A 27178-nucleotide genomic window follows, 5' to 3' on the forward strand; every position below is an offset into this window, starting at 1 on the left:
AGCAATGGAACAGGAAAACGCTTCCAGACTCCTTCTCCTTTCCAATCTCGGACCTTATCAAGGAGGATCTAAGGTGGTGGTTAGATCAAGAAAATTAGAGAAAGGTCTCTCTCTATTTCCGTCGAACCCGAACCACTTAACTGTTTGCAGACTCGTCAGAAGTAGGATGGGGAGCGACGTTGGGTGTGAAAGAAATTTCAGGTTTGTGGAATGCGACAGAAAAAGAATGGCACATCAACAAGAAGGAGTTGAAAGCAATCCACCTGAGTCTCGTACACTTCCTACCATTCATACAGGGACAAACAGTTCTGGTTCATTCAGACAGCACCACAGCGTTGTCTTACATAAAAAAACAGGGGCACTCATTCTTACTCCCTCAGCGAGGTAGCAAGAGACCTCCTTTTGTGGGCAGAGAAGCACAAGATTCTGCTCCTAACGAGATTCATTCAGGAGCCCTCAACGTGAGAGCGGACTCCTTGAGCAGGAAGCACCAGGTTCTGTCCACAGAGTGGATTTTGCACGAAGAAGTGTGCAAGTCGCTGTGGAGACTTTGGGGTCAACCTCTGGTAGACCTGTTCGCGACGAACAAGTCTAACAGGCTCCCAATCTTCTGCTCTCCTGTCCCGGACCAAGCAGCCTTCCAGACGGACGCAATGCTACTGAATTGGTCGGGTCTGGACCTTTACGCCTTCCCCGCCGTTCAAGATGTTAGGTGCGGTGTTGAGGAAATTTCAGCACCACTCCAACACCAGAATGACGTTGATAGCCCCCTTCTGGCCTTCCAGGGATTGGTTCCAGTTCTCATGGATCTCTTGATCGACTTCCCGAGGAGCCTTCCAAACAGAGTAGATTTACTCAGACAGCCCCACTTCAGGAGATTTCACGAAAAACCTGTCAAGTCTGCGGCTAACTGCGTTCAGACTATCGAACGTCTACTCAGAGGCAAAGGATTTTCAAGAAAGCGGCTCAATCCATCGCTAGAGCCAGAAGACCATCTTCGATCAAGGTCTATGAGTCCAAGTGGAATATGTTTCGTTCATGGTGCAAAGATCATGACATTTCCTCTTCCAGAACCTCGGTGGTGACGCAGATTATGGATTTTCTTTTGTTCCTCGGGAATAAGAACCTTTCTGTATCCACACTTAAAGGTTATCGTAGCATGCTGGCTACTGTTTTTCGTCACAGAGGTTTGATATCTCTAATAACCAAGATATAACGGACCTTATTAAATCCTTCGACCTCTAAGAGGTCAGATGCTAAAGTTGTTTCGTGGAATCTTGATGTAGTCCTGAAGTGGCTTATGTCTGAGAAATTTGAACCTATGGATTCTGCTTCTTTAAGAGATCTTACGAGGAAAACCCTCTTTTTAGTTTTGTTAGCTACAGCTAAGAGAATCAGTGAGATCCACGCCTTGGATAAGAGAGTAGGATTCTCTGCTTCAAAAGCAATTTGTTCTTTCAAACTGTTTTTTATGGCCAAGAACGAGACCCCTTCGCACCCGTGGCCTCACTCTTTTGAGATTCCGAGTCTGTCGGAATTGGTAGGTAAGGAGCAGGAGAGGTTCCTCTGCCCAGTCAGAGCCTTGAAATATTATTTCGAAGGACTAAAGATATTAGGGGTCCTTCAGATTCCTTATGGTGTTCGGTCAGGAACCTCTTAGACCGATGTCCAAGAATGCCATGTCCTTTTTATTAGAGATCTGATTTCTGAAGCTCACTCCAATATTTCAGAGAATGATTTGAAAATGTGTAAAGTGAAGGCTCACGAAGTGAGGGCTATCTCTACTTCTCTCGCTTATAAAAGGAACCTCTCCCTTCAAGATATTGTGCAAGCAACCTACTGGAGATGTAAGTCTGTATTTGCTTTGTATTATCTCTCGCAAGTGCAGACAGTGTTTGATGAGTGCAGCACGTTAGGGCCCTTTGTTGTATCTGGCACGGTAATGGGTAAAGGGGTAAAGGAGGATTAACCTACCTTTACTTACTTGTTTTTTTTTTGGAGTGTGAAGGTTTTTTACGGTTGTCTGTGAGGGTAAGTGTTGGATAGTTTTACCCCACAGTTGGTTTTGGTTTTTATGGTTATGCTTTTTCTTTGGTGTTGGGTGACCCTTTTGTAATTCATGATGTTTGTGCTGCGCCTGAGCAGGGGCATACTTGTGGTATTGTCACGGCCATGTCCTAGGTGACTGATACCCAGCTTAAGCAATCTGCGACCAGGTCATTATACCCAAGCGGTTGCTCTAAGGATAGCAGGTTACTGAGGCAGTAACTGTGGAATCAGCTACCTTAGCAGGTGAGGAACTAAGAAATTTTCTACATTAATAACCTTAATGTTTCCAACAACTCTTTTTAGCTGTCATTGCCCCACCTCCTAAAGGTGTCAATCAGCTATATGTAACTAACAGGTAAGTTGTATGTGTTAAAATGACATTTTTATTCTAAAATAATGTTTAACACATACTTACCTGTTAGTTACATATACGAAAGCCCACCCTCCTCCCCACGGGGACAGGTAGGCAAATTATTCTGAAGCATGTTGAATAGTTCCTAGTACCCGACACAGAGGGCAGGTAAGGGCGATCACCCGATATTCGGACTGGCGCTGCCGCGTTTTGAAATTTTGCTGTGACGTCAAAGACTAAAGCTATATGTAACTAACAGGTAAGTATGTGTTAAACATTATTTTAGAATAAAAATGTCATTTTTATACACAATGTATATGATGAAATCGTGTTTGGACAAAATTTTAATGATCACTTGATGCAGGAGATGAGATGATACATGAGTATGTGCTGTAAACAAATTAGTTCTTTTGTATGCTGTATATTTTTGAGTTTCACAGATGTGTTAATTGGAAATAAACTGTGCTTGTGTATTTATGGAGCAAGCTTCGGTTCCGAAATCTCGTAGCTACTCAAGAACTGGCTGCTGATTCAAAAAATTTCTAAGTCACGGGAGTTACCAGATTTAAGAGGTCAGACTGTATAGGTTATCTTCATGATAGTGTGGGCAAAAAAAAGTAATGTAGGCAGTCCCGGGTTACAGCGTTCAGACTTCACGGCGCTTGGCTCACAGCACCGTTTGCCTGATTTTATGGTGTTGTAAGTAAGCGCCATAAGTGCCATATATTCCCACTATTATTATGATGTTCCAGTTTATGGCGTTTTTCAGGTTACGCTACGCCGCCAGGAACAGAACCCCTCCCCCCCCCCCACTGTAAACCAGGGACTGCCTGTACAGTATATTTTCATTCAGAATTAATTTTTAACTATGTTATTGGGGAAAGATAGAATTCCTTTGATATAATTGCAAGAAAAAACACCATCTCTGCTTGTTTAAATCAAATGAAGTTAATTAAAAATGATAAACGAATGCAAAAATAATATACTATGGTAAATTGTCACCTGCAAGTAATTTATGAAACTGTAGTTGAAGAGAAGAAGTACAGAATTTTGGCATCCTTTACAAAGTTGACATTGCTACAGATTTTGGTACTTCTCATATGTTTTTAGAACATGACTATATTTTACTCTAAATTCACAATTGTTCATTAGCTAACTTTTTTTATTACCCACTATGTGTGTTGATATATTACATTCGTTCATTTCATAACTGAGAAATATACAATAGTTTTGCATTATCTCTATAATTTTTCTCATGATTATATTGTTTCTGCTTAAAAAAAAAAAAAAGAGAAATGTGTCTGGATCTTTGGAAAATATGGATCTTTGTTGGTTTTTAGTACTTTGGTATGTATTGAATATGTATGAAGTAATAAAAAAAATTAAATATATCCCAGTATGAGCAAAATGCTGCTAGAAGTATGGAAAATGCCATAATAAATCACTCATATTGGAAAAGTAATTAGTGGTGGGAAGATTAAATCTTATTGTGCAAGGAAAACAATGCTGTATTTAAAATTGGGTGTAATTACAAAAAGTAGCAGACATATTTGATTCACAGAAAGAGAGCAGAAGTACAAGGACAAGTTTATGAAAATATACATAAAATAGCATATGTAGAGAAAAACGAACTTGCTTGTTAATGATTGGGAGGTAAAATCTCAAATACAATAAAAGGTTAGTAAAATAAGTAGACATAAATTACCAAGGTGAAAGCCGAGAAGCAAACTGTAGAATACTGTTTTCATAAGAAAGACCTTCAAGAGATGTTGTACAATTAGAACCTCAAAAGTTCAAGTGAAAAGGCAATGTATTACTACCCTAAAATAATGCACCTTGTATTTTAATCTGGGTACGGAAGGTAATTGTTGTGAATAAAGAGACTTTATTTTGCTTTGTTGAAGTTAAATATGGCTAGTGATAGCCTAGAGTTTCAAGTCTGAGCATATAAGACTCGTATTTCTTGGGTGTTTTCTTCTTGGTTTCTAAGGGCGTAGCTAATATCCAGTGTTTCCAACCGTATCGTCGGTTCATTCTCAAGGAAGGGTGGGTTCATTCTGGTTGGAATGGGGTCATCAGTTGGTATTTATAGGATCCCAAATAGTCGATGTTGTGGTCATCGAATTTTGTTGATGGTTGCACTCGTCTCTGCATGTGGGCGCTGCAGCCTGGGTGGGTAGTATTTGGAAGGCCACTCACAACTGATGGGGGCCTCACCTGATTGGTCCGTTCATTCGTGCAACCATCAGCACCTGGAAGACAGCCTCACTCAGAGCAATAATGCCCTGAGGCAGCCAATCAAAATTTGGCAACCACACCATCAACTACTTGGGACCCTATGCATACCAACTGACAACCCCATTCCAACCAGAACAAACCCATCCTTCCTTGAGAATGAACCGACGATACGATTGGAAACATTGTATATCCGCTACGCCCTTAGAAACCACGAAGAAAACACTCAAGAAATACTAGTCTTATAAGCTGAGACTTTAAACTCTACAGCTATCACATGCCATATTCTCCCTATATGAAGCAAAATAAAAAGTCACTTTATTCAGAACAATTACCCTCCTTATCCATATTATGTACATTGGCCAGCTCTTAGCAAATATTAGCCCTGAAAAAAAAAAAAATAATAATAATAATAGGTTTTATTGAATATTATATTGCTGCTTCAGCTGCATTTATCTTGTAGAAGACCTTTTCTATTTTCCTTATTGCGGACTTCTCTTCATTGGAGGTGTGTGCTAACAGCTTGCCTATATTTGTCATTTCGTGGGGGAAAAGTAAGAAATCTGGATTCTGCTTTTTTATATATTCTATACAGTTAGAATATTATGACATATAGTTGCTAAACACTTGTTGCCGCGACGTTTCGACAGAGTCTTCTGTCATTCTCCAGCGGGAGCTGGTAGAGGACTGGTAGGTTGCATGAGTCCTTCCGAATTTACACACGGGCTTCAGCGGGGGTTATTGGATGGCAAATTTTGATTGGTTGCAGTCAGCAAACTTCAAGCCAAATTTCTGCGGCAAAGCTTGATCCTGGCAGATCTTCGCAACCTGGGAATATCACTCATTCCAGCATTCCCATTGGCCTGCCATTGCGTGATGTCATGCCGACTGACATCATCGGTAGTTTGGCTGCTATTGGGCGGAGGGTGAATGATGTCATTATTTACTCTTTCTGTCATAGTTGGGGGGTTGTCTCGAAGGGCGCCTCGCTCATCAGGGGTGTCTCCATTCTCAGGGTTGTCATTTTCAGGTATTCGTTGGATTTGGTGGGTGTTCGGCATTACTCTTCTCAACTTCGTGGGTAGGAGCAATGCCTCGGCAATGAGGAGCACCTCCAGCAGGCGCAGACGTTGAGGGTCGGCGGCTCTCCCGATTATACTTATATTTTGTATAATACTGTCGCAGGAGATGGAAATATTGTTGGTAGCACGGGCGTGGTTCATGGTGGAACCCTCCTGGGCGTGACAGGAGATCCTTTTTGACAGACGCATCGTGGTCATTCCAATATAAATGCCGGGGCATCCTTGGACAGGACATAAAAATTGGTAGACCACGTTCTTCTGCTTGAGGGGTTCTCTTGCTGGCGGAGAGGGGTTATTCTTCATCACGAGATCACGGGTGTGGCGGTTCTTGTAATAAATTACAAGATTTATTTTCTTACTGTCTTCGGTCGGAGTGACGTTCTCCATGACAATTTTCTTCATGGAGCTCTTGTCCTCACGGTACTGGGGATGCATCCGGGCCTTATAATATATCTTGATGTCATCTTGGGGGCCAGGTTGTGCACTCTCACTGCTATACCATTTTTCCAGGCCAGTTCGAATTTCTCTGTTGATGAGTTTGTTGGTGAAACCATTATTCACCAACATTTGTGCAGCATGTTCAGATTCCTTGTTAGTGTCCTGCCAGGTGGAGCAGTGGGAGAGGGCCCTTCTAATGAAGGTCCTGACCGTCGTATTCTTAAACCTAGCAGGGCACTCGCTATCTCCGTTCAAGCATAGTCCCAAATTGGTGGATTTCATGTAGACTTATGTCTTCAAGTTCCGTTCTGTCTTTGTGACCATAACGTAGAGGAAGGGGAGGCAGTCATCTGTGCTGAATTCGACAGTGTAGTTCAGCACACTACATTGCTGGAACGTATGACGAAGACTTCAACCTCCTCCTTGTTGTCTGCTTGAATGAAGAAGACGTCAGTGTATCGGGCATATTTCCTCGGCCACTGGATTCTCTCGAAGACACGTTCTTCTACAGTGCCCATGTAAAAATTTGCAAAGAGGACACCCAATGGAGAGTCCATTGCAACGCCATCCTTCTGTCTATACACGTGCCCTCTGTGCGTAGTGAAAGGCACCATCTTCGTACAGATCTCCAGCAGAACCTTGAGTCGTTTGGTGAGGACGTAGGTTGGGGCAGGTGTTTGGCTGATGATCGGGCGGACGGGGTTACCAGCCTTGTGTGTCTTGATATTCCCATACAGGTAACCAATGTCGAAGTCACCTGCGATGGGGGGGAAGATGGACAGCATTGCTGGCAGCATTCACAGTGCTGATCATCTTATTAGCTTCCCTCTTGATGTCTTCGGTGGGGTTCCTTGTCAGCCGCTCGAATTTTGTCGTGTCTGACAATTTGTCAAAATACTCCTCCTTACGTATAAGGACAAAAGCAGCTGTCTTGTCAGCACGACGCACCGTGATGCCTTCCTTTTCCTTCAGCTCCTTCGCAGCTTTCGTCATCTCACGGGTGCTTTTGCCCTAAATATCATACATCCATCCATCCATCCATCCATCCACAGGTGCAGATTCCACTGTCGTAGGACCCTTTCTCCGTGAGGGCTTCGGCTAACAGGAGGGGCTGGAGGGCGTCGGAAGTTCTTACGGTGCCTCGGGATTCCAACTGTTGTATAGATTCTAGCATCAGTTCTATTTCCAACCTCTTCTCATGGTTCTTTGGCCTTGAAATAAAGTGGCAGTTCAGCCCCAAATTCAGCAAAGCGTCTTGATCCGGGGAGGGCTGGAAATCTGTCAAATTGATGTAGCCTTCGTGCTGCTGCAGCACTCGTAACTTACCACCGTTGAGGGCTGTGAGTTTGCGCATGACGCCCCTTATGCGTTGGGTCATATCATCCTCTCGAAGGCGGCTGAGACAGGCCAAAACTTCTTCTACAGTATTCATCATCGGGTGGGGGACACGTTCGTTATCAATGTGGTCATCTTCGTGGTCAATCTCAATCAGGTTGTCGTCATTAATGGGAACTAAGTGTTGCAAGGGACCAGGTTGTTCTGCTTCGGGTGCTCCATCTCCTCCGTCGGTGGGTCTGCACGTCCGCTACCGGGCGTTCATCCATTGCTGGTGTAGGCGGGCTGCTTCGTCGTGCAGGTCACGCAACTCCGACGCCTTAGTTCCCAATTGCCGCTGTAGGAGGGACCGCCTGAAGCTCCTGGTATCCTCACTTGTTCTTGCTGAAGGGTCATGCAGTCTTAAATTAGTATAATTTGGCAGCAGACCCTCTTTTAAGCAGGTTTTATTGAATATTATTGCTGCTTCAGCTGCATTTATTTTGTAGAAGACTTTTTCTGTTTTCCTTATTACGGACTTCTCTTCATTGGAGATGCGTGCTAACGCTCGCCTGTATTTGTCATTTCAGGGGGGAAAAGTAAAAAATCTGGATTCTGCTTTTTCATATATTCTATACAGTTAGAATATTATGACATATAGTTTCTAAACACTTGTTGCCGCGACATTTCGACAAACTCTTCTGTCATTCTCCAGCAGGAGCTAGTAGAGGACTGGTAGGTTGCATAGGTCCTTCCAAATTTATACATGGGCTTCAGCGGGGCGTCGTGGACAGTGAATTTTGATTGGTTGCAGTAGGCGAACTTCAAGCCAAATTTCTGCTGCGAAGCTCGATCCTGACAGATCTTCGCAACCTGGGAATATCATTCATTCCAGCGTTCCCATTGGCCTGCTGTTGCGTGACGTCATGCCGACTGACATCATCGGTAGTTTGGCTGCTATTGGATGGAGGATGAATGATGTCATTATTTACCCTTTCTGTCATAGTTGGGGGGTTGTCTCGAAGATTGCCTCGCTCATCAGGGGTGTCTCCATTCTCAGGGTTGTCAGTCTACATGAAATCCATCAATTTGGGACTCTGCATGAACAGAGATAGCGAGTGCCCTGCTAGGTTTAAGAATACGACGGTCAGGACTTCATTAGAAGTGCCCTCTCCCACTGCTCCACCCAGCAGGACACTAACAAGGAATTTGAACGTACTGCACAAATGTTGGTGAATAATGGTTTCACCAACAAACTCATCAATAGAGAAATTCGAACTGGCCTGGAAAAATGGTACAGCAATGAGAGCGCACAACCTGCCCCCCAAGATGACATCAAGATATATTATAAGGCCCGGATGCATCCCCAGTACCGTGAGGATGAGAGCTCCTTGAAGACAATCGTCATGGAGAACGTCACTCCGACCGAAGACAGTAAGAAAATAAATCTTGTAATTTATAACAAGAACCGCCACACCCGTGATCTCGTGATGAAGAATAACCCCTCTCCGCCAGCAAGAGAACCCCTCAAGCAGAAGAACGTGGTCTACCAATTTTTATGTCCTGTCCAAGGATGCCCCGGCATTTATATTGGAATGACCACGATGCGTCTGTCAAAAAGGATCTCCTGCCACACCCAGGAGGTTGCCATCATGAACCACACCCGTGCTACCAACAATATTTCCATCTCCTGCGACAGTATTATACAAAATATAAGTATAATCGGGAGAGCCGCCGACCCTCGATGTCTGCGCTTGCTGGAGGCGCTCCTCATTGCCGAGAGGAAACCCATAATGAATACGACGCAGGAGGCATCGCTCATACCATGAATTTGAGAAGAGTAATGCCGAACACCCACCAAATCCAATGAATACCTGAAAATGACAACCCTGAGAAAGGAGACACCCCTAATGAGCGAGGCACCTTTCGAGACAAGCCCCCGACTATGACAGAAAGAGTAAATAATGACATCATTCATCCTCCGCCCAATAGCAGCCAAACTACCGATGATGTCAGTCGGCATGACATGACGCAATGGCAGGCCAATGGGAACGCTGGAATGAGTGATATTCCCAGGTTGCTAAGATCTGTCAGGATCAAGTTTTGCTGCAGAAATTTGGCTTGAAGTTTGCCGACTGCAACCAATCAAAATTTGCTGTCCATGATCCCCCACTGAAGCCCATGTATAAATTCGGAAGGACCTATGCAACCTACCAGTCCTCTACTAGCTCCCACTGGAGAATGACAGAAGAGTCTGTCGAAACGTCACAGCTACAAGTGGTTAGCAACTATATGTCATAATATTCTAACTGTATAGAACATATAAAAAAGCAGAATCCAGATTTTTTACTTTTCCCCCATGAAATGAAAAATATAGGCGAGCTGTTAGCACGCACCTCCAATGAAGAGAAGTCCACAATAAGGAAAATAGAAAGTCTTCTACAAAAAAATGCAGCTGAAGCAGCAATAATATTCAATAAAACCTGTTTAAAAGAGGGTCTGCTGCCAAATAATAATAATAATAATAATGATAATGATAATAATAATATAATAATACTAATAATAATAATAATAATAATTAATAACAATAATAATAATAATTATTGATTTTATATTGAGTTTTTTCAATTTTTCTTATAATTTGCCTTTCTTGCATGTCCATATTGGTCAATAATTGGCAATTGTTCATGAAAAAGAAATAACCCCCCAAAAAATAAATGCCATTAGCATGGTGAAATCTATCGATTTACAACCCCAGGTTTCAGTAACATACTGTGTTAGAGAATAAAGAATTTCTGATGTAAGAAATACTCTGTGTATATCCATCGAAATATGAAAATTGGGCAATTATTGACCAATAATGATATGCAAGAAAGGTGAATTATAAGAAAAATTGGAAAACTCAATATACTGTAAAATCAGTTCACACAATGCAGCCATCCTTTTCAACAAAACATGCTTGAAAGAGGGTCTTCTTCCTTCCAATAATAATAATAATAATAATAATAATAATAATGATAATAATTAACAATGGGTATTCCAAACGGGACATCATGAAATGCGTACGAAGAAGCATTGATAAATGGTATCAGCAGGAGCCTCGCCCCGCCGCCCTTGAAGACGTCACTCTCTTTTACAAGGGAGTGTTTCACAGGAAATACAAAGAGGAAGAGGGAGCCTTTCGCAATATCATAGAAGGAAACGTCCCCTACGGGCCCTGCAAACAAGATTAAATTGGTAATTTGTTACAAAAGCAAGAAGACCAGTGGCCTGATCTTGAAAAACAACCCTGCCCCTGTGGTGCAGGACCCTCTGAAGAAAATCAGTGTGGTCTACCAATACAAATGCCCTGTCTGGGAATGTCCCGGCGCCTACATTGGTATGACCCCGATGAGATTTTCCAAGAGGATCTCCTGCGACGCGGAAGGTGCCATCCATGATCATGCTAAGAATATTCACAATACCAGAATAACCCGAAAGGACATAATTTCAAATATCGGAATTATTGATAAGGCAGCAAACCACCGCTGCCTCCACCTCCTGGAGGCCCTACACATTGGAAAGGAGAGGCCTAGCCTCAACACCATGCAGGAGACTTCCCTCCTCCTGACAGTGGAACTTAGAGCGCCACCCGCCAGCACCCCAGAATTGAACGAACTGACCAATCAGGTGGTGCCCCCATCTACTGGCAGTGACCTTCCCATTACTACCCTCCCAGTTGCCAACGTCCACATGCCAAGACCAGTGCGATCATCGACCTCTGGGAGATGACTTGACTTAGGGAATCCCCTGAACCAGCCAATGAAAGAAAATTCAGCCCTCACAACACCGAGCACCCAGGACACTATAAATACTGTCTAACGACCCCATTCCAACCAGAACAAGCCCACCTTTCCTTGAGAATGAACTGATGATACGGTTGGAAATGATGGAATTCCACCATGCCCTTAGAAACACGGTGAGAATTCCCGGATTCAATTTGCAAGTCTCGGAAACTATGGCGACCACACTCCAATTTTAACTTCATATGAGATTAAAAATTAAAATTAACCTACAAAAAACTATTTCTTTACCCAGACTATGAACATCAGCCAGTTACTAGCAAATATCAGCCCTGATGAGAAGAAAATAATAATAGAGAAGACCATATACAAAATCAGTTCTACTGAAACTACCATTCTCTAACAAAATGTGCTAGAGAGAAGAGGGTCTCATACTTTCAAATATTATTATTATTATTATAATAATAATAATAATAATAATAATAATAATAATAATAATAATTAATATTAATAATAATAACAATAATATAGACCAAACACAGTACAAAAATGAGCAAAATTCGTTATGAATAAATTGAAGAGAGAAAACTAGAATATTTTCACTGTCTTACAGAAAAGAAAAGTGGTTTAAAGGAACAGCAACTCACACCCTAGTGCAAGTAGGTTGTGACATGTTAACCAGCTAATATTAAAACAATATATTAATTTATGTAAACTATTTGCGTTCTCACGATTCGCGGACTCACGTATTCGCGGATTTCTCTGTGGAACGTATCTACCCATTATTCGTGGAAAATTCCCCCATTCGCGGTATTTTTCACTGAGAAACGTTCACTAATTATTTTCATATTTTCATGATTGAATGCACTTTTTGTGATAAAACTATTAAAATACTCGGGTATAAGCATTTTTAGAGGGTTTTTCTTGTGTTTAAACTATCAAAATAGGCAATTCTAAGCGTTTTTAGAGGGGTTTTAAGTATTCGTGGATTTTAGCCATTTGTGGGGGGCGGGGGGTGCGGTGTGCATCCCCCGCGAATACGGGGGTTTACTGTATTAGTGTACAAATCACTGAAATCACAAGCTAGAATGCAGCAACACTGCAAAAAGAACTACATTTTCAGAATGACAAAAAATGATTATACTATATAGACTTGTAATTACCAAGTACAATGCCTGCTAATAAGAGATGAAACCAGCAACCAAAAATTACTTGCATGTAGAATTCAACTTTTTATTACTCTCAAAAGTTATGAGATAAATTATACTATAAGAAGAAACAGATTGAAAATTAGTACTAAACGTGGAAAAAAATTTTAGGGCCACAAAGCATGAAGGTATGTTAATGCTTGTTAGAACATGACTTACTGCTCCAGAGTCAACAACTTACAGCTGACAAATGATGGCAAAGTACAAGGAAAAAGTATGAAATTATGTGTGAGAGGAATGTAACATTCTTCAAAGCTATTGAAGGAAACTGCACCCAGGAGACTGTCATCCAATGAGATCAAAATTTGATTTTTGTTAATACCAGCCTTACATGGCCTGAATGTGGAGAAGCAGCTCGCAAGAGCTAGTCGAGAGACTTGAGATGGAGTACTGTGCTGCCCACCACCAATTACCCTCCTTGAATTGTAATCATGTCCTTCATGTAGCTTATCCAGAATGCATGTCTTATACTTTAATTCACGTTGTCTTATTGACAACCACTGTTTGACCAAGTCACGTACCTGAAAGAGTAGACGGCAGTTGTGTAGTGAGACTACCCCTGTATTCTGTTAGACAAAAGACTGGTGATTTTAGGAATATTTTGGACAAATTTGGCATTCTGTAGTTTATCCAGAATGCATATCTTATACTTTAATTCACGTTGTCTTATGGACAACCACTGTTTGACTGAGTCACATACCCGAAAGAGTAGACAGCAGTTGTGTAGTGAGACTACCCCTGTATGAATGTTAGACAAAAGACTGGTGATTTTAGGAATATTTTGGACAAATTTGGCATTCTGTATTTTATTATAAGGACTGATGAAACAAACTGAATATACTTTATTTTGTTATTCCATAGATCAGGACAATCTGTCTTTGAGTATTACACTGAACTAATAAGGTGACTGCATAATTTAGTTTCTACTATCCACTGCGGGTTTAATTAATTAACAACTCACCATCTAATGAACAGGTCTTCAAAAGAACGACACAACCTCCTGTGCTACATCCTGGTGTTGTGTGCTTCTCTGAACCGGAAATACTCTAGCACCTTTTGCACAGGTAAGCAAATATTGTAAACTCATCCTTGAAAATACATTTCTGTAAAAGTTATGAATTTACCTGCACAGGTATCATGTACTATGTTAAATAGCACTTAATATTTATATAAACTCTGAAGCCTTATTTATTTAGAAAGTGTAGTCAGTAGAAATTGTTCAACTGTGTTTCAAGAAATATTAATAGCAATGTTTGGCATTGGTATTCCTTTTTAGGATAATGAGTAACTGTTATGCATACATTGCAAGTAAATACTGTACCTTTTTCTATTTGTATCAAGTATTCTTTCCATCTTTAAGAAATGATCGTGGTTTTAAAAATTTTTTTTAAAGGGTTATAATTCAATTTCAACTTTATGAGGTTTGGTTATCAGTGTTGGGTCAAAGCATCCATCATTCATAATTCATTTTTAAGTACATTAGATTATTTTTAAATCAAGTTAGTTTCTGAATTCTTCATTTCTAAAATAACCTTGATTGGTTGTCTCACTGTATATTCATATAGTTTTAGAACCTTTGTATATTGCATCATTCCATTATTGTGAGTAAAGGGTCAATGTGAAGTTCACTAACAACTTTTGCTCTTGTAAGGGTTCTCTTCCTCTCTAGTAGTGTTAGACTGGAAATATGATATTTATTATGCAAAAATCCATTTTTCGTACAAACTCATTAACATAACCCTTATTCCTTGTAGAACTCATTCCAGTCACACCATCATCCTTAAAGAAAGCACCCAGTATGTCCAGCTGGCCTTCTCCCACTACTCACATATACACTCATTCTGTTGTGCCCTACTGGGGATCAAATGAGTGTGGGGAATGGGAGGAGTGTGTGGTCCTCTATAATTTGTGTTTTTTGGTAAAAGTGTATTATGAAAACCTCACTTGTTTATTAAAGTCCCATTAATCACCAGTTCTCATAATTGCTACTTAGGAAGGAGGACAAGAGAGAGATTCCCAAGACAGCAATTGTGTGATCAGTGTGGTGGTATTGTTGTAAGAGTCTCCATTGAAGGAGATTTGGCCTGGAATTGGCCATCCCAGCATGGGCTTCCAGAGAGCCTGGGAGCAAGGTGATGGTTTGTACTACTCAACAGAGTAATAGGATCCATAATGATGAGTACTGTACTCACCTTGACAGGTAAGGGGGTTAACCAAAGAAAAGGGAGGACAAGAGGAAGCAGTAGTTGCCCTTGTCATGTTACCCCTGTGAATAATTTGACCTGTCACCACAGGACCCAAGAAAAAAAAATTCTAATATCTGTGAGTAGTATTTCTGAGGTATAACTGCAAGGTGTAGTAACATATTCACATACCTGCTCAGAGGATGGCTGCTTAAAGTCCACCAAGGTTAGAGATGACTCAAACCATGTGAGCCTTAATTAAGTTGTAGTAAATTCTCTTTGGATACCCTGGCATCTCAACTTAACAAATCTCACTGTATCAGATTTCAATTCATGTTAGATGAGTTGTTCAATCTGGCAAAAAAAATTTTTGTTAGTCCAGGACAGAATGTGGTGGTGTGAGTTCATTGAGGCCCTATGCATCCCCTTGGGTGCCACAGGAAATGATTGATTTACAAGTTAAGTACATTTGGTTACTTTTTCTTGTGTTTAAAGTTCCAACTACCTGCTGCACATTGTTAAATTTATGCTTAAAAAGTAATTATAGTATTTAGAAGTGAAAGTGTCATTCTTTGTTCATCTGGTAATCAAGTGCTCAGAAATTCTTAGATGTGGAATTGCATGAGTGTTTGTACTGTACCTGTATTTCAAAGTAGGCATTCACACTGCTGAAAATGTTTTTTAATCAAATGTATAAGAACAGTTCCTCATATGAATTTGATTAAAGTGATTTTATTTTATTATATGAGCAGGTACTTGGAAATTCAAAGATCTATGGTTAAAAGAAGTGTAGCTGCAGTCACATACACACCGGAATAGGAAATCATTGTTAACTGAAAGTATTATAAAAGTTGCTGATATAGTAGTAACTTTTTAAAAAGTGATTGCTCCATGCTTTTTTGTTTCATTTGGTAAGAACCACTCTGAAATTCTTAGATTTGTGGTCAAGTGTGAATTGTCTGTGCTCTGAATGACAGCAAAACTTAAATATTTTTGAAAATCACATGGAGTGGTTTCATTGGTTGATCAAAATATGTTCTCCCCTTGTGTTATGGACAGGTTTGACTGGAATGTATGTGATAGTCTCTATAGCAGTGATCACTTTCCATTAATAATCACATGTTTGCAAACAGCATAACAACTTCACATGTTCCTCATTATGATCTCTATTGAGTCAGTTGGCTGCTTATCATGACTTCAGATAGCTTATTGAAAAGACTACATTCATCACAGTATCATTACTTCAGATAGCTTACTGAAAAGACTACACTCATCACAGTATCATTACTTCAGATAGCTTACTGAAAAGACTACATTCATCACAGTATCATTACTTCAGATAGCTTACTGAAAAGACTACATTCATCACAGTGTCATTACTTCAGATAGCTTACTGAAAAGACTACATTCATCACAATATCATTACTTCAGCTAGCTTATTGAAAAGACTACATTCATCACAGTGTCATTACTTCAGAGTTTACTGAAAAGACTACATTCATCACAATATCATTACTTCAGATAGCTTACTGAAAAGACTACATTCATCACAGTATCATTACTTCAGATAGCTTACTGAAAAGACTACATTCATCACAGTATCATTACTTCAGATAGCTTACTGAAAAGACTACATTCATCACAATATCATTACTTCAGATAGCTTACTGAAAAGACTACATTCACACAATATCATTACTTCAGATAGCTTACTGAAAAGACTACATTCACACAATATCATTACTTCAGATAGCTTACTGAAAAGACTACATTCATCACAGTATCATTGCTTCAGATAGCTTACTGAAAAGACTACATTCATCACATATATAAAAGACTACATTCATCACAGTATCATTACTTCAGATAGCTTACTGAAAAGACTACATTCATCACAATATCATTACTTCAGGTAGCTTATTGAAAAGACTACATTCATCACAGTGGAGGTAATTAGTAAGCAAGTTGGGTTTTATCCATAATGGGAGTACAGACCCACCTACCGTTGACCTGGTAAAGGGCGTCATTAATAGCTTTTAATGCTGTATTCCCACATAAGAGAACGGAAAGTTTCCTTTTGAGGTTTCTCCATGTCTGGCAAAGGTGGTATCAGGCGCCATTCTGTATTAGGGAATGCTGCCCTTTCTCTAAACTCCACATATACAACTTCAATCATGGTTTTTCTCTCATTAATTAGAAACTTGCCATCAGAAGGGAAAATACACATTGAAGCGTCTCACCAAGGATTATCAGTATCATCAGGGGAGAATGTGGGAGCCCCTGTTATGTTCTGACCTGAACCTTTATAGTCCGAACTGGCCATTTTGTTGGCTCCAGTTGGAATTCTAACTTTGGATCTTGTTTGGTCAGAGTTTGTTTCCACTCTCCCTTTTCGATTGCAGGATGCAGTACTTTTACACTTCGGAGTGTACATCACTGACTTGATTTCTTTAATTTCCTGTTTGGAATTGTGCAATATGTCCATTATACATTGCTGTTCTGTGACAAGGGCATCTTTGATATTACTCAAAATTCCCTTATGGAACTGATCAAATGCTGCAAACTGTGTATCCCTTTTTGGGGGAGCTTGCATAAACTGACTGAGCATCCACAGCTGAACTGTGACTGCCTGTTACCCAGGGGACAGAGGTCCTGGGTGAGTTACTATACCCCTCTGAAAATGTAGTCATTTCAATTGGGTTAATTGAATCCTTGTATCCCTTTTGGGGGAAGGATCCTGATCAGCTTCTGAGAGTTGCATGGGAGATTGGATTCCTTCTGGAAAGTTTCTCCCATGGTTAGTTGAAGGTAGTGTCCCTGGACCTTCTGGGTTCAGCAAGGTCATTTCGGTAGCAATTTCAACTTCATCTGTATGATAATCACCTCCAAGAGGAACTTCCTCTATTTCCTCCACAGGGTTAACCTGGGAGGTATTGGGGAACTGATGTTACTGGGTTTTGGCCCAAATGTAGATCCTCTGAGAAGGGTTTAAATATTTGCTGCCGGAGTTCTGCTGGAAAGATATAATCTCCCCCTTCCTCCCCCTTGTTGTATCCTAGGACCCATTGTGACAGCTTGAAACGAGCTGTCTCGTCCTTAAAACTTGTTGCCAAGAGCACACTGCAAATTTCGCACATATCTGGCAACCAAGCAAATCTGTCCTGTTTTTTGCAAGGACTATGCTCTTGGCAGGTGGAATGGGCCGTACCCACTGGCAAAAAGCGAACCGAGCAGTTTGCTACAGAACACTTGAACTGAGGTTCCTGCATAATGGTGGCCCTGTAGTGAAAGAACCAAGTTGTTATTAGAAACTAATTATTATAAGTTGGTTTTAAAAACGGACACTTTTGTAAAACCCTGTGCTGTTAGTGTATTACGTCTTACAGGTTAATTTGATTACTATGCGTAAATGTAATACCTTTTATGAATTTCCAAGTTAACTTACACCATTTTAGGTTTAGGTTAACTCTGACAGCTTATAGGGCTGCATTACTTAAACTGTAAGTCCTTTTGCAATGGCTATGTGAAATTCTAAATTGCCATGCCATATGGACTAATCTTCTATAGACTAAGTTGTTTAATAGCTAACCCAAGCTACTGTTTTATATGGCTTAGGTTAATCCTTCTAGTATAATCTATGGTAATCTAAGCATAAAAGATCTCTTAGAGGATTCTCGCTTAACCAGTTCAAGGTCGTTTCTTATTCTAGGCTTAATTAAATACCTAAGGATATAAGCTACACCAAAATTAATCCTCTTTTAATTTGGTTTTTTGTTTTATGTAGCCGAAACTACCTTTCTGTCTGCTACTCAGCCCCGCTGTTTCCAAATCAACAGTAGGAACATTCCCTTAAGAAGGGGTTTCCACTTAATCTAGTTAGGCTATTGCCTGCTCTAGGTTTATGTCACCTGTAAGGGTATAGGCTTCATAAGACCTTACCAATGTTATTGACCTTATAATACTGTTTATCTGCACTCCTAGGCTTATTGTTCTGTCTTAGCCTAGGATATGGTACAGTAATAGCTAATCCAGATTTTTATAGATCACACTTAAATGTACAGGCTATATAAAATTAGCAACTTGCTAATAAGTAAACACAGTCAGGCTACTATTTTTGTCTAGCTCAGGCTGACCACATCCCTTGTTTGTATCCAGTCCTAGGTTATTTGGTCTGTTATATAAAATAGCAGCCCAATAATATACAATCTTATAGCCAGGTTATCACTTACTGTAATCTAGGATACTGCCTAATCTGGACTATTTATTTCACAAGGGTATGGTTACATAAAACACAATTACCCTAGTATGTAGCCTTGAGGCTAGGCTACCATCTGACCTGGCACAGGTTACTATGTGCATCTAGTTCTAGATTACCATCAAGGAAAAAGATTGTCCAATAATGGGATGTTTTGTAAAAGTTTATTACTTAAACTAGTACTGTATAGTTACTGCCTAGTCCAGGATTATTTTAGTTCATACTTAAGTATACAGTAGAGGCTATATAGAGGGAAGATTTTAGTTTCCTGTTTATTAAATTCTAGAATCCTTGGTGTAAGCTAGGCTGCTGCCTAGGACCATAAAAGAATATGTCTTAAAAGGTTTTTACTTACCTTAAATTGGGTTACTACCTAATCCAGGTTATTTAAATCACCTTTAGGATATAGGCTATGGACAACATCTACTATATTTACATTATTCACACTGAATTTGTTAGGCTACCGTCTCATTTAGGCTACCGCCTAAGCTATTGTTGACATCAATATCGGAAAGGATTATCTAAATTAATAATAAATTGTGGAACATTTCTTTAGTTACACTTTTAAATTGAATGATCCAAAAATTCTAATTTTTTGGGCTTTCACAAATAACTTAGATCATTAGAGAGCTCTGACCATGTGCTCTGAAAACAAAGTCCAGTTTCCGGATTCCTTACACGAAAAACATTTGTTCCACAGTTTATTTTTTAAACTGGAACTTACAAATAAGCACTTAACTTTCAAGTTTGGATGTTTCCATAATTCTTGCTGGTGAAAACAGTAAGGAGCACTGAAACATGATGCTTGTAGTTTGCACTAGCAGAGGGTAATGGAGCTGGTCTTTTGCCTGCCCTGGTCATAAACAAGACGGTGGGCACATGTGCAATAGTCACTATTTGCATTTTTTGGTGTAGGAAAAACTGGGTTCAGCTTCGCTGAAGATAAGGAAAAATGCCCTCTTATCTTTGAGTCCATTATACTCTATCACGTGTCATAGTGTTTTCATTATGACCCAGTACCCAGCTACAAGACCAGGCTAGAAAAATATTTCTTTGATACTAGTCTAGTCACATGGAGCACTGGCACACCATGGGGGATAACTCCTTGAGGACGAAACAAGCGACTACACTATCAAAAAATGTTGTGATGCATGATACCAATAATAGTGTCAGCAAAGTTGTTTCCCAGTTATGTAGTAAAGGGGATGAAGGTCATTTATATCGGGCAGTGTGAGATCATGGTACCTTAACCTAACATGAATGCTTATGCTTTACAAAATGAGTACAGGTAGTCCTCGCTTATTGGCGGCGTCGGTTAACAGCGTTCCGGTTTTACAGCTCTTGGCTAACAACGTCGTTAACCAGATTTTCGGCATTGGCAAGCAATTTTTGGAGTCAGTAAGCAGTTTATCAGCACCAGTAAGCAGTTTATTGGCACTTACGATATCGTAAACACCATATACAGTCGACCCCTGGTATTTGCCGGGGATGCACACCACAGTCCCCGCAAATACTTGACACCCCTCTAAAAAATGCTTATAATTGACTATTTTGATACTTCAGACATCAGAAACCCCCTCTAAAAATGCTTAATTTCCCCACCAGTAATGTGTATATACGTTCTGCAGAAAAACATGCGAATAGGTGAAGCTTCAAATCCGAAACCGCGGATAGGCGTGGGTCCACTGTATTACCACAATTATCTGCGATTTTGGTATGTGGCGCTCAGCCAGGAATGGAACCCCCTCCGTTAACTGGGGACTGCATACAGTGATTTAAGCACATTGCTCAGTTACTTTTCTGGACTTACTGGGCAGAGCCAAGGAGTTTGTTTTAAATGGGGGAAGAGAAATTGGAATAAGAGTTGAATGAGTTGGACTCCAATGTTGGAAGAAACCAAAGTGAACAAATGGCCCTTAAAAGAAGCACTGCTGCTGAAAGCCAAAGGGATTCTGCTGAGAGCTAATGCAAATGCATTTCATCATGCAAGGCTTACTGCAGCTATTCTACTTGCTGACAAGATAAGAAGAGTGATGCAGAATTAAATTTACGGGAAGTCAAGCATGAATGTCAGAAGCAGAGATCCACTTTAAATACTTATCTTATGAAAACAGGTAAGCTCCAAATTTACAGGAGCTCACTTTTGCCACAGCTCTGGGATGGTAACGTTCCATTCATGCTTTAGTACATGATGATTCTCATATACTTATCTTTTGAGGTCTTTGGTATTATCTTCTAAATAATTTAGACTTCCGATCCATGATCTCTCTCATGGAAGTTGACTTATTGAAATGTCAAAATATCAAAATTAATGTGGCCTTTACTTTTCACAGGCCAGACTTTGGTGGACAGATGGAACAAGAATCTGAGAACTTGTGATATTCCTCAGTAGATCTCCCAGGTAAGTAAGAAAAGCTTTATCACCAAAAACTGAGACGGTTAAGCAGATATTGCGCATGAAGAAGGTACACTCCGAGTTTCATGAAGATTGCAAGAATTTTTGTGATAAATAATGACCATGTGGAAATCCTTGTTTTTACTTGTAAAACTTTTGTTTGATTGTAATTTTTAATTTATTATGAATAATATAAAATTTATACTGAAGCACTGTACTGTATAAAGATGGGAACTTGCCTGTCCTCTTTCATTATTTGGTTTATTACTTTAAATGTCTCGCATATTGTTATGAAGTTTTTGTTATATGAAAGTGGTAGACATTCTGTACAAGTTAGATGAATTTTCTTTAGAATTCATATTTAGTGGAAAAATTGTATGAAGCAGAAACTTTTCAAAGCCTATGCAGCAAGGTTTGCTATCATTAGTTTTGGAATCAAAGATCAGAATTTTGTTTTTCAGTCATGAACAGTATTTGTTTTTTCAGTGGGTCTTACATCCATTTCTATCCTAGGTATTCTGTTTCCCTTTTAAAACTCAGTTTGTATCAGACTTCATCCTGTTTTGAGAGAGAAACTAGAGTCCAGCTTTATAGTTCTTATGAACTATTATAGCCTTACCTTGTACCTAAGCTATGTCTTTAATTATACCATAATATCCCAAAACGTATTTCTTATCTTATGTAGCAGTTATAACTTCATCATTTTTTTTCAAGCATAGCCACTGTTTGTCCTCAAAGGAGTTCCTCTCATGGTCCCCCAAGGGCTCTGTAAGACAGACCAGCCAGTCTCAAAGAATTCTCTTATAGTTGGTCTCAGACAAAATGGTGCTTGTTGGCGCAGTGATGGAATACAAATGACTTTTGACAAGAGGGCTCTGTCTCTTGTGTACTTTAACTGCTTGGCTATTTTCCTCAAACTTTCGGTCTGAGCCAGTTGGATGTCCAAAGGTTATACTCCAAAATATTTGTTTTTGAGTTCATTTTTTTTTCATCATGAAGTTTTTCTCCTGATGAGAATGCTAAGTACATAGTTTTAAGACCCAGTGAAAACTTTTAGTTCCTTAGAATTTTAACAGGTCGGCTTATATTTGTTAAAATTGGGAGCCAGTAGGTCTCCCGCGAGGTGAAAGTTAGAATTAGATCGCTAGGCTACACTGTAAGTGCCATGCTATTCTTGCCTAGGTAACAAAGCAATAATTAGCATTAATGCAGTAATATTAGACAATTTTGCCATTGAAACTCGTAAGTCAACAACTTTTTTTTTAATATTGATAGATAATTTGGGGTTACTGAAAGTGTAAATTGGGTTAGCGTAACTCCTTGGCTATGAAATATAGCCATGTTAGTAGATCACAGTAATGCTTGACTTACAAGCCTTGGTGTTTACTAAAGGCCAGTTTTTCCTTTGTAGTATTTTATGATCAAACTTAATGGATTTTGTGATACAGAAAGTTCTCCGGTTATCCTTGACATGAGGGGTCTTTTCAAGTGTTATAGGAAATACATGCATACTGATCTAATTCTAACAGGTATTACTCCGGCATTAGTGACATCACAGGTATTAGGAAGAATTTTCATGACGCTTGTCATTTTCTATGGGAATATAAAAAGTACATTTTTTGTAATGGTGAGTTCTTTTACAAGACACACCATTATGAAAATGTACTTTTTATATTCCTGTAGGAAAACGACAAGCATCATTACAATTCTTCTTAGTACAAGTACTGATTTTATATAAATTTGTTACAATAATTCCAGTAATTAATAATTTTAATTATGTCCCACCTAACGACTAACATAGCCTATAACTGTACTTGGTTCTTAGGAATGGACTGGGTAAACAAAGTTATAAAAATGAATAGAAGTACATTGTATGGGTATCCATTTAATTTTGTCTTAATTGAGTTTAGAAGCATTTGTGAGAAGATACTTCAGGGCAATGTTATTGTGGTAATTGTGAATTAATATTTCAGTACATCAATACTGTTTTATGGGTATGACCCATTGATCATTATACCTAACAGCATACTGTGGACATATTTGTGTCCATGTGAGCCTATTTTAATTTGAAGTGTTTGCTGCCTATACAGTGATTATAGGTAGCTAACTCTAGGTAGATTTTAATAAACACTTCTTTTATCACAAATGAACTGATAGTACACAGGACCCACAGATCACCTGCACCGTAGCATATTGCTCAATCCGCTTTTCACCTTTGGGGATGGCTCATAACCACCTGCCATGAGCACAGAACCCTGTAGGAATTAAGGAGAATTTGGTTGGTCGCCAGATGTTGGAATTATGCAACATGCTCCTGGCAGCAAGTTTGAATAGTGAAAGAGCTCAGTTTAAGCTGTCTCTATGGGTCATACATTTCAATAGGGGTACGGAAGGAGGAGACTGCATCTTTATAGCAGAACTCTAGCAGAGTATGTTTCTGTCCCTCTCCGAATTCTCCAAAGCAGTGGATCTTAGAAACTCCTTCTGCGACTCTTCAAATGAAGATGAGTCCTTCCCTCAGAGAGATGTCACTAATACCCAACATGAAGTGGACATAGCCACTGAAATTTCCTTTTTGAATCTGGAAAATCTAGGGAACAGTCTTCTGCTCTATGTGAGAGATAACTCAGATGAGACCCTGTCTGAAGTGTCTGTACCTTCTAGGGGGTATAGTGATTTATCTGGGACTTCTATTCTGCCAGGTGTGGTGATATGACTGCCTTGGCTCAATCACTTCATGCGGGCATCCCTGGTTAGGAAGTTCTACTTGCTCTACTTTTAAAATTCCATGAAGATATCATGAGCAGTATCAAGGATGTCATTGCTACTGGGCATCTGTATACAGTATCAGACACACCATCCATGATTCCCAAGAGGAATTCAGGTCAGTCCTGGTTACCGAATTGGATGTAATATGCAAACATTTCTCAGCCCTTAATCGAGAGAATAGGAAGGCTGCACAATCTTCCTTGGCAGAGATTAGTTCTTTCATGAAAAAGCTAGGTCATGGGAACAAGCTAATAAAATTCCCAAACAAAAAGAAGCTGAACTGGTTGTCTAGAGCCCCATTGAAATCAGAACAAGTATTAAGAGACAGCTTACTCATTCCCAGAGCTCTGACTGGAAACAGTAATACCACCAGGTTGGACTATAAAACCTCAAATCAGAATGCAGTATGGGCACTAATATCTGCCCCTGAGAATGATACTTATAATCCTCGGCATGATACCTCGGTGTGCATTCTTTCACCAGATAGAAAATATGTCATTATTGGAAGGAAAACTCTGATTGCGGTTGAGCACAAGGAATTTTGGGACAACAGTCTTTCCCAATATTGAATGGTGCTCGGTCCCTCCATTAGAAATAAAGAAACTACCAAAGGAGATGGCTATCCTGCTTATTATTATAGCATTAAAAAGCAACTACCAAAGGAGATGGCTATCCTGCTTATTATTATAGCATTGAAAGCCATGGAAACAACCTTTTTCCAGTTTAATGGAAAATATAGCACAATAACAATTTCAGAGAACATGGAAACAACCTTTTTCCAGTTTAATGGAAAATATAGCACAACAATAATTTCAGAGAACCAATACCCTCACTGGGAGGCCCCAGCCTTCTGTCCCATCGCTTTTGAAACAATCAGTCATGTGAAGACAGAATTTCAGAATTTTGTGGTGATTGGGAAGAAGAGTTATGGTAGAAATAAAGCTGTTTGTCTGTGCCATCCCGGTATCAGATAATTCTACAAAAGAATGGGCAACACTTGTCCATCCTTGTGAGGGGGAGAAGTTCTCAGTGGATGTGGCCACACAGCAACTTGGAACTCCTATAAGAAGAATCTCAGACATGACAGCCGTGGCTGAATTTCGTGCTAGGCTCCACCTCCTAAATATTATAACTTAAACTACTATGCTGGAAAAGAAACACTGGCAAGCTCCAACATGTTGCTCCCAGTGTAACCTCCCTATTCCATTTTTCCCCTCTTTTTGGAACCTGTTTGAGGCTTCTGTGGTTGCACAACTTGCTGAATGAGGCCAGCAACAGAATTGCATAATATATGCTTTTCTTGGGAAACAATGCTCTCAAGAGTTTCCTCTCCCTAAACCTAAGAAAGCTTGGTATGACCTAAAGCCATACAAGCCTCCAGTCAACATAAGAAGGGACAACAACTGCAGCAGCACCTGTTTCAAAGTAGACAAAGACGGTCTTACCAGGGAAAGGAAAATAAACTCCCGGACTGCAAGTTAAAGGCAAGGGAAGGGGTGTAGCCTAATAGGACTTGCAAGCTTGAGGATTGTCTGTTACAGCATCACATTCAGTGGAAGTCTTTCCCTTGGGGACACAGTATTATTTTCAGGTGGCTAGGGTGGAAATGGTCCCGCCATCCCCCTCCTGTTAAGGCGTTTTTCCAAAAACCAGACCCCTCTTTGGAAGACAAATGTGCAGAAGGCCCTCTTAAAGGAAACCATTGAGAAAGATGTGTTTATTTGCCACCAAGCATGCCTCTTCAGCATCCATAAGAAGGATTCCTCCAAAAGGAGGGTGATCTTTGACCTGTCTTAGTTTGAACAAACACCTTTTGTCTGGAAAACGCGTACTTGCACATCCCTATTGGCATTCCTCTCTGCCCCTTCCTAGTAGCAGTAGTTGGCTGAGAGCTCAGGAAAGAAGGAATGCAGCTGGTGACCTACGTAGATGATTGGCTAATCTGGGAAGTCACCAATGAAGAGTGCTGATGAAACTTGAGAGTGGTAGTTGACAGACTCCAGTCGAAAGGTTTTTTAATAAATAGTAACGTATCCTACTTTACACCCTGCAGACATTTTCTGTGGCTGGGACTTTGTTGGAATACTTTGCAGGCAGCTGTCTCTTCCCAGCAGCACTCAAATCAGAATAAGGAAGACCTGTAAAGGTTCCTTCCACAGCCCAGTTTTTATAGACGACAGTTGGAATGAAATTTAGGCCTGTTACAATTTGCATCTGTTGTTGATCCAATGCTCAGACTGCGAGTAAAGGTTGTAAACAGAGGACCGACCTGTTTGCCACATGCAAGAACCATCAACTTGCAGTATATGTATCTCTGAATGTGGACAGTCAGGCAGTAGCAAGAGAAGCAGTCCTATAAGACTAAGACTGGAATAAATGGAGGACTATATAAACAGTTCTTCCATTGTCCCAGATTTTGAAGGTTTTGAACAAACTATTAGCTTTCAACAGAATTGCTTACCTAGTGGTGCAGAATTGGCCAGTCATAGGTTTCTTTTGCTTCAACAACAGGTGAGAAAATTGATTCCATTACTGTCCACTGTTTTACCCCAGTATGCGAGAAAATCGTCTATGTATCCTCCTTTGTGAGCCACGACCTCGTGTTAATTTTTAAAAAAATCTGGTCTACCAAGAAGATTAGTTGCCTAACACTGTTTGGTACCTAGTACTAAAACTTGGACTTCATCTGTCTGACAATACCAGTCTTTATGGAAAATATGGTTAGGCTACCTCCATGCCGAGAGCCCAGTTGAAATCCCTGTTGAAACAGTTCTAAATTTTCTTATGTATCTTTTTGAGGTCAAGTGCCCTGCTATTACAACAATCATGGCATACAAGGTTGCATTGTTGGAACCCCTGCTTTATGGTTTTGGAATTGATTCTAATACAGTACAGTATAGAAATTAATTCCCTTCTCTGGTCTTTTTTACTGCAAAGGCCAGCTTTTATGTAAGGCTTCCCATTATCTGGTACCTGAATAAGTTTCTTAGACTTAGTTGTCCCCTTAATTCAGTGGGCCCAATACAACTACAACTCATATGCTCCAAAAGGCACTCTTCTCATACTGCTTTGGCATCAGGAGCTCGAAATAGCTCTCTTTATCACTCTTACACTTA

General features: G+C 40.0%; 1 protein-coding gene across 3 annotated transcripts in view; it reads left to right on the forward strand.

Annotated features, from left to right (window-relative positions):
- The window catches only part of LOC136831362 (protein ABHD13-like), a 281750-nt gene extending 256815 nt beyond the window's left edge, over positions 1-24935 (forward strand). For all 3 annotated transcript variants that reach the window (XM_067091687.1, XM_067091689.1, XM_067091688.1), the window contains exons 7-8: positions 13436-13524; positions 21232-24935. In XM_067091687.1, the coding sequence (XP_066947788.1) occupies positions 13436-13510 (75 nt within the window). In that variant the 3' untranslated portion in view covers positions 13511-13524; positions 21232-24935. The remainder of the gene's footprint in view (positions 1-13435; positions 13525-21231) is intronic.
- The last annotated feature ends 2243 nt before the right edge of the window (positions 24936-27178 follow it).

This window comes from Macrobrachium rosenbergii, chromosome 48 (assembly GCF_040412425.1).
Source record: "Macrobrachium rosenbergii isolate ZJJX-2024 chromosome 48, ASM4041242v1, whole genome shotgun sequence".
NCBI classification, from domain to species: Eukaryota; Metazoa; Arthropoda; class Malacostraca; order Decapoda; family Palaemonidae; genus Macrobrachium; species Macrobrachium rosenbergii.